Source organism: Phoca vitulina, unplaced genomic scaffold, assembly GCF_004348235.1.
Source record: "Phoca vitulina isolate PV1807 unplaced genomic scaffold, GSC_HSeal_1.0 scaffold9, whole genome shotgun sequence".
In the NCBI taxonomy this organism is placed as follows: domain Eukaryota; kingdom Metazoa; phylum Chordata; class Mammalia; order Carnivora; family Phocidae; genus Phoca; species Phoca vitulina.
Window position 1 is genome coordinate 62,127,714 of NW_022589712.1, and position 12,158 is coordinate 62,139,871.

General features: G+C 42.7%; 1 protein-coding gene across 10 annotated transcripts in view; it reads right to left on the minus strand.

Annotated features, from left to right (window-relative positions):
• Positions 1-12,158, minus strand: part of KLHL32 (kelch like family member 32) — a 261,971-nt gene that overhangs the window by 122,483 nt on the left and 127,330 nt on the right. For all 10 annotated transcript variants that reach the window (XR_004300015.1, XM_032408205.1, XM_032408204.1 and 7 more), the window contains exon 5: positions 6,928-7,026. Coding sequence is in view for 9 of the 10 variants with exons in the window: in XM_032408205.1 (XP_032264096.1) it covers positions 6,928-7,026 (99 nt within the window). In the remaining variant the exon portion in view is untranslated. The remainder of the gene's footprint in view (positions 1-6,927; positions 7,027-12,158) is intronic.

Sequence of the window (12,158 nt, forward strand, 5' to 3'; positions counted from 1 at the left end):
GAATTAAATGAGATTGATATTTGTTTGCTTTGTGCATTGATTCTGAACTCTGGCATTAATAAAACATTGGAAATACTTTACTTTTGAGAAAAATATGCTGGAAGTAATTTTAATTAATTAATTTTTTTTTTAAGATTTTATTTATTTATTTGACAGAGAGAAAGCACGAGCAGGGGCAGAGGGAGAAGCAGGCTCCCAGCTGAGCAGGAAGCCAGATGCAGGGCTGGATCCCAGGACACTGGCCCAGCTAGCGATAGTTAACTTAGAATAAAAATTACTAGCATTAGAAAAATCCTTCAAGACAATCTTTTTTCTCGTTAAAAACTTACAAACAAGGATGATAGAGTCAACCTCAGATTATCCACATAATAAATTAAAATGCCAAAATGACTTCCCTGGCCAGCCAGCATGCCTCCGGGCTGTTACTACTGACATCCTTTGGTATGGACTTAGGGAATAAAAGTCAACCTAATAGCATATGAAAAAATTAACTAGGATCCTAAAATGGCTACTAAAAGACATTAGGATATATATTAAAGCCAAATATAAATGATATTTGGCAAATATGATATTCTGTGCCAGATAGCAAACACTCTTGATTAGCACAAATAATCAGTAGTTAGCTATGATTAACTGGGACTAATATATTTCCACCCTTTCTGATCATTTTCACCGATTTAAAAAATATCCAGAAGATGAAACCATTTGTAATACATTTTCCAAACTTTGTACCCCAACTTTCTCCAAATACAAGAGTATCAGCTCTGGTGAACAATGAAGCAGCATGTGGTTCGTGTATTTGATCAGAGGCATATTAAATATATATGTTGATACAATCATCTGTCTTATCTAATGTGGAAAAAAATAGCTCAGTGTTGGAGAAAAATGAACGTGAGTTCTAACTTCTTCTCAACCTTGAAGATAAATGACTCTATTCAGAACACCCACTGTATATTATATATTTAGGAGATACTGTTAATTTAATCATTAAAATTATAATAATACATTGTTTGGAAGAGATAACCTTCTATAAGTCATTGTAGTATTACTTAGTTAAAAAATGACAACCCTATTATAATACTGTAAAATATGCAAGATCCTCCATGCCAAATGCAATCCCCACAGAAAGTATTTTCAGCTTGCGAAAATGTGTTCAATGAGTAAAACTAATGAAAGACTGACTTATTAATGTATTTTCCTCTCATAATATAAAATTTCAATATTGAACAGGCAGGACAAAATTACTGAATGGGATGCACATTCATTCCCTCAATATATACTGCGGTGAACTGACCTGTGTCCCTCCAAAATTCCTGTGTTGAAGCTCGAAGTCTCCATGTGACGGTATCTGAAGATGTGGCCTTTGGGAGGTAAGTTAGAAGAGTGGATGAGGGTGGGGCTCACGTGACAGGATTAGTGTCCTTTGTGAAGAGACACCAGCGAGCCTGCTGTCTCTGTGCCATGGAAGGACACAGCAAGGAGGCCATTGGCAAGCGGGGAAGAGGGCTCTCACCAGAACCTGACTTGGGACTTGCAGCGTCCAGCACTGAGAGAAATAAATGTCTTTTGTTTAAATCACCCAGCCTGGGGCACTTTGGTATGGCCGCCCAAGCTGACAAATACACATACTGGGTTCAGTATGAAAGATGAGAAGGGAAGGAAGACACACACAGGAGTTAGGCCTGGTAGCGGCCTTCAAGAACCCTGCCGTATCGAGGTCAGTAAGACATTCTCCAACCACATCAACCCATGAGGAAATGGATGCAAAAACAGCAGTTGGATACTTGCAGCTTCTGGAAAGCTATTTCAAGGATCTGGTGTTTCTCAAAAATTGGAAGTGGAAAAAATATATTCTTAGAAAAAGAACAGTAAAATCGCCATTCATGGAAAAAAAAAAAAAAGGAACAAAATATCCAGAATTCTTCCTACTACCCTCATGAGAGAATAACATTCTTTAAGCCTTTGTACCTTCACTGAAGAGAGAAAAATGACTTAATTCTCACAGTAGCCCATTTAGTGTAAAACTAAATGAAGACAAGGGATGACTAATAAGCATCAGTCACAGAGGACGGAGATTTAGGGCGGGAAGATGCTGGCTCTCTCCCACTCGGGTATGGTCTCAGCTTCGGAATGATTCAGAGTAAGAATTTTGGCTTTGCTTTACTAGATGATCCAAAGGTGCACACCGTAAGCAGAACAACGCCTTCAATCTGGTGAAATGATCTTTTACACTTATAAAAGCAGGAAATAAAACAAATGAAAAAAAAATAATAAAACAAATGCTCCTCTGTTTTCCTTGCGGTGATAAAACGCTCTACCTAGAGCGCGCATGTCCCTTCCCTCTCCCATCACAGCAGCACGTCTCCTCTTTCAGGTCACGTCTTTCACATAAAAGTGCTAAACTAATGCCGCTTAATGACAAATTAATGTCCATGAATAAAAAATACACCTCTAATAGCACAGAGTAATTTGCCATTACAATATCATCATTGGACATGCCCCTGGTTTAATACGATGTATTTAATTCATAACCTAATGAGTGATATATAAAAAGAGGGAGATGAACCCTGCAATTACATTTATGTGAGTCTGTCACCTTATTTGTAAAACCTTAGAGTCATTTACATTCAAATTAGAACAAATGAGTGATTTCACAAAGTGCAGTGATAAATGACCACGGCAGCCCAAGACAAAACTGTATTTCCTGTGAACACATTAACAGTTTCCTATTATTTGTTAAAAATTACAGTGCATATTGCCCAGTGTGGTGTGAATAATGACTTTTTTACTGATTAGGTCAGAAGACTAATATATAGCAAAATAAATAATTTTTCTTCTCATTTTTTCTGATTTTTTGCTTTAAATTAACTACTTAATTCTGGTGGATTCACACTGCCACCTGCTGCCTAGGAAGAGATACTGCGTGTTCTTTCCAGAGGAGTTTAGTCACCACTTGCGTGGCCTTATTTAGAAAGTGTACATGACCGTTCTTTCTTGTCAACATATTTAAATTGCATATCATACTAAAGGCTGATACTCGGCAAACAAGCAAAAACCACTTGCTAATTAAACAATAGGATATACTATTTGCTATTTGGGAGAAGTGGTACGAAATGTAAAAAGTTTTTGTTTTTTTTTGAAAGCTAACTACAAAAAAAGACATTTTCAGCAAAGCGTGTATCTCCTAATGCATCACTTTCAGGGCATACGACACAAAGTCCAGTGGCCAGCTCCACTCATCTTATGACAGGTGCATCAGCAGAGGAGAGGGTGGGGGAGGGCTGTGTGTGTGCGTGTGTGATGTTTTCCCAACTTCTGCTCCTTGGTACAATCTGAAGGGGACTGAGAGGTCCTGCCTGCCACCTAGCCTTCTCCCCTAATGTGGCAAGTCCCAGAATGAAAGGTCACCTTAGAGGCCAGAGCACAGTGGGCTAGGAAAGGCACTAAGCCTGCAGAGGAGGCTGGGGAGGAACAAGCATGGCCTCAAAGATGAGGCAAAGGATGCTCCAGAATGGTCATCAGGGGAGCTCTTTGGTATTTCCACTGGATCAACAGCCTAGTTCTGAACTTAAGTTTCTCCATCTGTAAAAAGGAAAGAATACTCACCTGCTTTAAGGGGTTCCTTAGCAGAGGGAAAATGAGAATCACCGTCCAAAACGCTTGGTATGGAGAGGCCCTCGACAAATGCTATTTCCCTACCCTGAGAAAGATAACAAAGGCTCTGGGGACTATGGTTTGGCATGGAGAAAGACTAGAAACAAGCAGACCCCTCAGGAGGATATGAGGAACTCACTACAATCTATAGCCAGTAGCAATGAGAGCCCCCCAAAAGGGTAAGAGCATTAGCGATGAAGAAAAGGATCAGGTCTGAGAGGTATTTGGGAGGTAGAATCAACTCAGCTTGGTAACTGATTGGATACGACCTGTGCTGAGAATCTGTGCGTTCACAAGGGCCTGCCATCCAGAGGGCCAGGGGACTACAAATGAATAAGGTGAAGGCTCCACAGTGTAGGAGGCTAATTCAGTGGCTATCCTCGCTAACAGAGGGGCACTGCTCCTGCGGTTTGAGGCCCCTGCTCTCAGCAGCCTCCCCGAGGAAAGGCAAGAAAAAAGAGAGCACACGGTGGCCTCAAGGTGTCCCTTCCCTTTGCTGGGGGGCACCAGTATTTACACCTGTGCAGAGGAGTTTCAGGCCAAGGTAACAGAGGATGGCCCAGAGACTCAGAGAGTGTCAACCCAGGGGTTCTCCTCAGCTATGATTGAGCGCCAGAGGACAATAGGAGGTATGAGAGCAGAGGTCTACCTTTTACAACTCTGGAAGAAAACCAAAGAAAGAGTGGTAATTTGAGAATAACAAACAGGACCAGACATCTTAGTAGGGGAGAATGCCTTCACAAACTCCTAGGTGGACAAAGTACTGAACAAGAATGGAAAATATGCTAGCCTTGATTGATAGGGCACAACTTTTTATTTATTTATTTTTTTTTACTTTTTAATTTTTTTAAAGATTTTATTTATTTGAGAGATAGAGTGAGTGAGAAAGAGAACACACAAGCAGGGGCAGAGGCAGAGGGAGAAGCAGGCTCCCCTGCTGAGCAGGGAGCCCGACTCGGGGCTCAATCCCAGGACCCTGAGATCATGACCTGAGCTGAAATCAAGAGTCAGACGCCCAACCGACTGAGCCACCCAGGCGCCCTGATAGGGCACTTCTAAGTATATTTTAAGCACTAAAGATTCTTCATTTTAACAAAACACATTTTTATATAACCAATAAAATGGTCCCATATGAAATTAAGAATCAGGTCAGCAATAACACCAAAACACTGTAAACAGATATAGTTACAAGACTGTATCGAAATATAAAAGCAGACCAACCCAGTTTGGAAATTTTACAATCCTAAAAAAGAGAGGAAGGGAATGTATTTTCAAAAGACAGACATAATGAAGATTTCTACATACACACCGGCTTGATTCTCTTATAGTCAAAGTTTTCTTCCACAATTTGGACATCTTGCAACATTGTCGATAAAAAGGAAAAATAAAGTTCCGTGAAAGAACAAAATGAAAACATTGGAGAAAAGAAAGTGAAAATTTCAACCACTGATCAAGTAGGCTAATAATAAGCAAACTGTCCACAAAATATATCTGTATGCAGGCTACATTTTTTCTTCAACAAAATAATGAACTGCAAAAATTAAGTTCCAAAGTACACAAGTCACTTGGTATCTCAACAAATTCATCTGATGGGATAGGGGAAAATACCCATGAACTTCTGATGTTCATCTGCAATTCTTGTTTATAGAAATTATAGGTGTAGGTAAACACACATACACACACACACACCTGTAAATACACACCATTTTAACATGAATCACGATAACGAGCACTATAACCAAACGTTTGGCAACATACATCATTGAATATTACCTGCCATGGAAAAAGTGAATCAGGTGATGATGCTGAAGGCTCAAGTTGCAATATTTGATGTAAAAATGTCAAATAAAAGTAACTTCAATTTCACAAGTCAAACACACACCTCTGAAGTCTTGTAACCTTTCTTTGTTATTTCCATTTGCTACTTGCAGAAAGGGATTAAAAACAGCTCTCCCATACCACCCAACAATATTGAGGGGAAAACAAAGGAAAATCAGATGATAATAGTTAAACATTTACTATTAGATTAAATGTGCAGAGATAATGATAAAACTTTCATATACTGTGTTTGAACTGCTCCTCAGGTGAATGTGACTGACACTCCTCATACTATCTCGCAGGGAAGCATTGGTTCTTATTTTCTAAGGTTGCCAGGAAGACGAAATAAGATGATACATGAGAAAGAGCTTGAGAAACGACCTACTGAGTGACAGAAGTCAATAATATGGCTGTATTTAGAATTAGAGAAAATGACAAGGAAGAAAATAAAATAATGGGGCAGGAAAACAAATAGGATTTTTATACTTACTAATATGTCATATGCACAAGGATAGTAAAATTAAATTGTACGGATTTGTCATTGTTAAAAATGTATTTTCACTGTTGTTATAATGTTGTAACAAATGCAAGTAAAAAGTCATGCCAGTGGAGGAAATAAGAGGCTCCCAATACAGGGAATCAGTACTTAACTCCTTAAAATAAAAGCCTCACAGCCATACTATCTGCCTAAGACGTCCTGTGTCTTCCTAATGAATGAGAAAGTTTTTATCCAAGAAGAAAAAATGGTCTTCGGAATCAGAGAGGCCTATCACTCACCAGCTCTATCACCTCAGGCAAGCTGGGTACCTTTTAAATCTCTGACTTTTCACCTATAAAAATGTGCAAAGATGTTAGGAGGACTGACCGTGAAACATTGGTGCTCAGAGGATGGGCGTTTTCTCTTCCTCCCCCTCCCAGAGCCCTTCCTGATCATCCCAGCAAACCAGGGGAAGAATGCACAGATCACTTACCCCTTTTCCAGCACTTTTTGCATGAAAAGCTCATGTGGTACTTCATTATATATGACTTTGTGATATATTAGCTACTGTTGCTGAAATCTTCAGTGACTATCCAACTTTTTTGTGCATTTGGGACTGTTATTCCTGCAGCCAGACAACATTGCTTCAAATGAAGATCCTTCCCAGTGTCATCTTCCGGGGCCCCAGCAATAAACCAGGAGTGTGGTCACTGAGTTACTCTGCTGCCCCAGGGCAGCGAGGACCTGGGATGGGCAGGGAGGTTGGGTTGGGGGTCCTGGGACAGGACAGGAGAGCTGCAGCTGCCCCCTTGGGAGCCTCTCGGCCCATGTCCTGGAGAGATTCTACCATCGCAAGCCACATCTCCCCTACTTCCATTATTCCTGTCTAGGCACAGGTCGGGGAGCAGCAGGTACAGCTAATGACCACAGGGCGAAGGGATAGGAAGGGCTCAGTAGCAGGACGCAAGCTCACATACCTGGATGAGATAGTGGGAACATAAATTGAGGAGCTCCAACAGCTGTAGGTGACTGCCAGCAGCTAGCACATCCTGGATTACGCCCGGCTCCAACAAAATCTGTTTTGTTTTTTAATAAAAAGAAAACTATCAGTGACTCAAAAATTAATGCTTAATATGCAAATCCACCACATTTAAATTGCTGCTTAACATATGAGATGTGAATTAATACTATACTTTATTATGGAAGTCAGTTCTTTTTTTTTGTGTTCTGATGGAGCTGTGGCCCTCACTCAAATAGCTGAGTTGTCACTTCCAGAACTCACTTCCTGCGTGTAAGGCTCTGCACTTAACCACTTATTTTTTGCAGGGGGACATGAACATTTGCAAAGAATAATACAATAGTCTCCAAATTCTGCGTGTGATGGAAGTAATCTTAGAAAATCCAGAAGAACCAGATTTTATTTTTCAAAGTATATTTCACAATTTTGTAGATCACAGAAACAGCATGGTTAGCAGATATTTTAGGAAAAGGGGGCTTATGTTTCCCCTTTCAAGAGGAGACCAGAGGCGCCACTACTCCATTTTATTTCTAAGTCCTACAACAGTAAACTTCACCACAAACTTTGGTTTCTCTTTTTTCTCCATCTCAGATTCTCCACTCCCTTCTATTTCAAATGGAAGATGTAGAAAAAGCATTTTCAGACTACAAGGACATCAAGAGAAGTGGAGCTTCCCAAATACACCAGTCATATCAGTTGTGCATTTTTTTCTGGTGAAGTCCAACTTTGTGCCTACGGTTGCCAGCTCCTGAGCCACCGAACGGGGCTGCAGAAAAACACAAGACCACGCTGATTGGATTCCCTCTACACGCATGACCGCCGGGCACAGGGAGGCCTTCAGGGATGCTCTGCTGTCCCAAGCCCAGTGGTTCCCAAAGTCCAGTCTCGGGACCAGCAGCAGCAGCATCACCTGGGAATCTGTCACAATTGCAAATTCTTGGATGTCTCCCCAGACCAAAATGAATCAGAAACTTTCAGGGTGAGGCCCAGCAACGAGTGTTATAACAAGGCCCCTGGTGGTTCTGGTGCACAGGGAAGCCTGAGAAACCTTGGTGTGATCAATTCACTCTACTTCTTCCCTCATACTCCTTTCTCCTCAAGCCTCCCCCTCCTCCTTTCTCTCCTTACTCTAACCCCATGATCTTCTAAAGCCTCCCACCACCAAATCTACCAAGCCACCTATCAGTACATTTGGCTTTACCCAACACTCCATTTGTGCAGGAGATCTCAACCCTTCCGCCAGCAATTGTCCCCTCATTTCCCACAGCGTTATCTGTTCTCTTTCTCCTCTTGATAGCTCCCATCAGCATAAAAATATTCCTTGATAGCTCCTATCTTAAGAAATAAAAATCCCCTCCCTTGACCCCAGAGCTCCTTCCATGCCCTCCTTCACAGCAAAGTTTCTCAGGAAAGTTGTCCACATAAAACACCACTATTTGCTCTACTCTGTTCTCCCTGGACCCACTCCTATTGAGTTTTGTTCTTTTTTTTTTTTTTTAAAGATTTTATTTATTTATTTGAGAGAGTGAGAGAGAGCATGAGGGGGGGAGGGTCGGAGGGAGAAGCAGACTCCCCGCTGAGCAGGGAGCCTGATGTGGGACTCGATCCCGGGACTCCAGGATCATGACCTGAGCAGAAGGCAGTCGCTCAACCAACTGAGCCACCCAGGCGCCCCTTGAGTTTTGTTCTTAATGTTCCTCTAAAAATGTTCTCATCAAGGTCACCAATGACCTCCAAATCCAATGGCCAAATCCAATAGCCATTTCTCAACATTTAATCTTACTCAAGCCAACAGCAGTTAGCAAAGTCGATGTCCCTCCTGCTGGAACAATCTCTTCCCTTGCCTCTGTGATAGCACTCCCTCTCATGGCTTCTTCTACTTCACTAACCACTCTCTCTCCATCACCTTCCCAACTGGTAAGCTTTGGGGACATCCAGAACTCAGTCCCCAGATCTCTCCTTTCCTCTCTCCGCTCATTCTATGGATGATCTCATGTAATCCCATGACTTTAAAACTACCTATACTACTCATTACACTCAGGTTTTTTTTCTTTAGCCCCAACCTCACCTTTGAACTCCAGACTTTTATTTCCAACTGCCTATCTCCACTTGGATATCCAATGGGCAGCTCTAACTGAACATGCCCCAAACTGATCTCTTGATCCTCTCTACCAACCACCAAACCTGCTCTTATCCCAATCCTACCATCTCAGCAAACAGCAACTGCCGATTATTGAGGCTACAACCCCAGACAATTCCTGACTCCTCTTGTTTTCCTTATACCTCACATCAGCAATCATCAGCAACCCCTATTGGCTCTACCTTCAAAATAGTTCCAGAATCCAATCACCACTCAGTACTACCGTCATCACTATCATTCTTGTTTATGCCACAGTCTTCCTAGAATCGCCTCCTAACTGGTCTAACTGCTTTCTCCTTCACCCCCTCATAGTGTTTTTAATAATACCAATCGAAATGATCTTTTAAAGGCATCAATGAAATTATGTCACTCCCTTATGCAGACCTCTCCAGGGACTTTGTATCTCATTGAAAAGAAATCCAATCTTCACTGTAACATAAAAGTTTCTGTGAATACCCTGAGCACCTTCATGTCTACAACTAGCTGCTATTTTCTCTGCCTGGGTCACTCTTCCTCAAGATACCAGCATGGCTCACTCATTCATGTCCTCTGTTCAAACCGCTGCTCAGATATCCTCTTGCTTGAGAGGCCTTGTCTGGCCATCCTTGGTAAAACAGTACCTCACTCCCCATCACCCTCATTCCCTATCTCCTTTCTTTGCTTTATTCTTCCTAGTACTTACCACCTCTCGACATTGTGCATATTGATCTATGTGATTATTTTCTGTTTCTCCACCCACAGGATAGAAGATTCAGGAGGGCAGGGACTTGGCCCATCCTATACCCCCAGCACGCAGAATAATGCCCAACACATAGCTTTCACTCCATAATGATGAATTGATTTTAATAAATTATTGGTGAATTAATTTATCTCTAGATGGATTTTTCAAATTCAGAATTACTTTCATTGATTAGGAAAGGGATTATAAATTATATATATATATTTTTAAGATTTTTATTTATTTATTTGTCAGAGAGAGAGAGAGCACAAGCAGGGGAAGTGGCAGGCAGAGGGGAAAGCAGGCTCCCCGCTGAGCAGGGAGCCTGATGCGGGGCTCTATCCCAGGACCCCGGGATCATGACATGAGCCAAAGGCACATGATGCTTAACCGACTGAGCCACCCAGGTGCCCCTATATAAATTACATTCTGAACTACTAACGAAGTGAAAAAGTTAAGCACATGTGGCAAAAACACCAACACTCATCTCATTCGCAAAATTCTTTATAGCTCCTTGACCATCTAGTCAGAAGGAGAAACCTGAATTTCCCTGGCTCCTCAAGGAGAGAGGCTTTGACTGACATTCAGGAAATTACTGCAGCTCCCCTCACAGAAGCAAGGATGTAGTATATTCTTGCAGAAGAGGCATGGCCTAAGGCACAGAACAGGGACTAGATGGATTAGAAAGGTTAGTCTGAGCCTTTAAATCCTGTCAGTTGCGCTTATTTCACACAACTGGCATTCACGATAACCTCCAAGGCTCGGTAATGCCGAACACAAAGACAGATACCACAGACAGAGAAGATGAATATTCCAGAGCATGTGTAACACGTCCAGAGGGCTCACTCCGGGAAACCCTCGCAGGAGATACCCGGACCAGGATTGTTTTCGCCTTTGTTTCTTGTTTTTTGTTCTGTAGTTTTTTCTTCTCTCATTATAACATAAGTTTTTCTAGAAGATGCTTTGGCACAGGAAATCCCTAAGTGCACTGAAAGGACATAGTTTGGAAAGAAAAAAAAAGAGAGAGAGAGAGAGGGAGAGACAAAAGGAGAGAGAAAACAAACAAAAAGCAAACCATACCAGGAAAGCTGGGTCTCACTTATGGAAACAGAACAAGTGTTGGCAAAGCCCTGCTTGCACTGGAGTCTTTCAGATTGAGCTCTGTTATCTTCGGTGACTGGTTGTTCTAATATATTCTTCCAGAGAATTTGTGTTTGGGCAGGAATACAAAGAAAGGTTTGATCTCCTCACAGTTTCCAGTACGGTGAATGCGCCCATCACCCGCCTGGAAGAACTGGCCGAAAATAGCCTTCTGCAGAAGGAGGGGATCGCAAACTCACCCGTTTGCGGAGGAAAACTAAGGCGGCTAAGTTTAAGTGCTGCAAAGCACATGCTGGTTACATTTAGGCCTTTCAGAATCATGTACCCATCAACATCTGGTCCGGCACTCCAAGCAGGACAGACGGGAGGAAGGGTCACTGAGGACCACCGACGGGAAGGGCCACGTCGCTCACCTGCTTGGGTGGAAGCAGAGACGGGGCTTCTTCAGATTGGACGAAGGAATTTTGATGCAGTCTTGGTGGGGGGTGTGAATGCCTCTTGTGGACAGGTCATGTGGATGGAATATTTTCTCCCTGTCATCCACTCACACCTGACCTCTGGAGGGCAGAATACAGGATGCTGACCTGGAAAGAGGGGAGCCAGACAGTGCTGGCTGGGGAGGTGACGATCTCATTCTGGAACCTCTCCAGCAGTTGGTGGCAAGCTAGGTCACATGAACTAAGGTCCACATCTGGCTCCTACCCCAAATGCTGAGACTCAGTCCTCGTTTTGATCAACTGGGGATAAGAACTCATTAGCGGCTATGGTCAGGGTGACATGGGTGGTCTGACAAACTTTTAATAGAAGTGAAAGCCGCAGCTGCAGCAGAGGGTGGTGGTCTCTAAAGATAGCAGTGAGAGTTCTTACCTCAGCATTCAGTCATGAGGTTGGTCCAGTTGGCCCCCTGGAAGGAGGCACTCTTGAAAACTCAGTCCAGATGTGCCCCCCAGCCACTAATCTAAGCAGTGTTGGAAGCAGAGAGCTGAATTTGCACAATCTCTAATGAAAGCCCTCCAAACTGGAATGAGATTGGGACTCCTGGTCCCAATACCCTCAGGCAGGACATGGGGCCACAAAACTGAAAGAGGAGAGTGGAGGAGGCATGATGAGATGGGCGATCCCCCTCAGCCCAGACTCACCCAGCCAGGCTCTGGGAGGGTGGAGTCAGCCTGACGCAGCACACAATCCCCAGTGGGTCCCCGGGTTTCCTTCTTCACTCCTCCTCCCACAT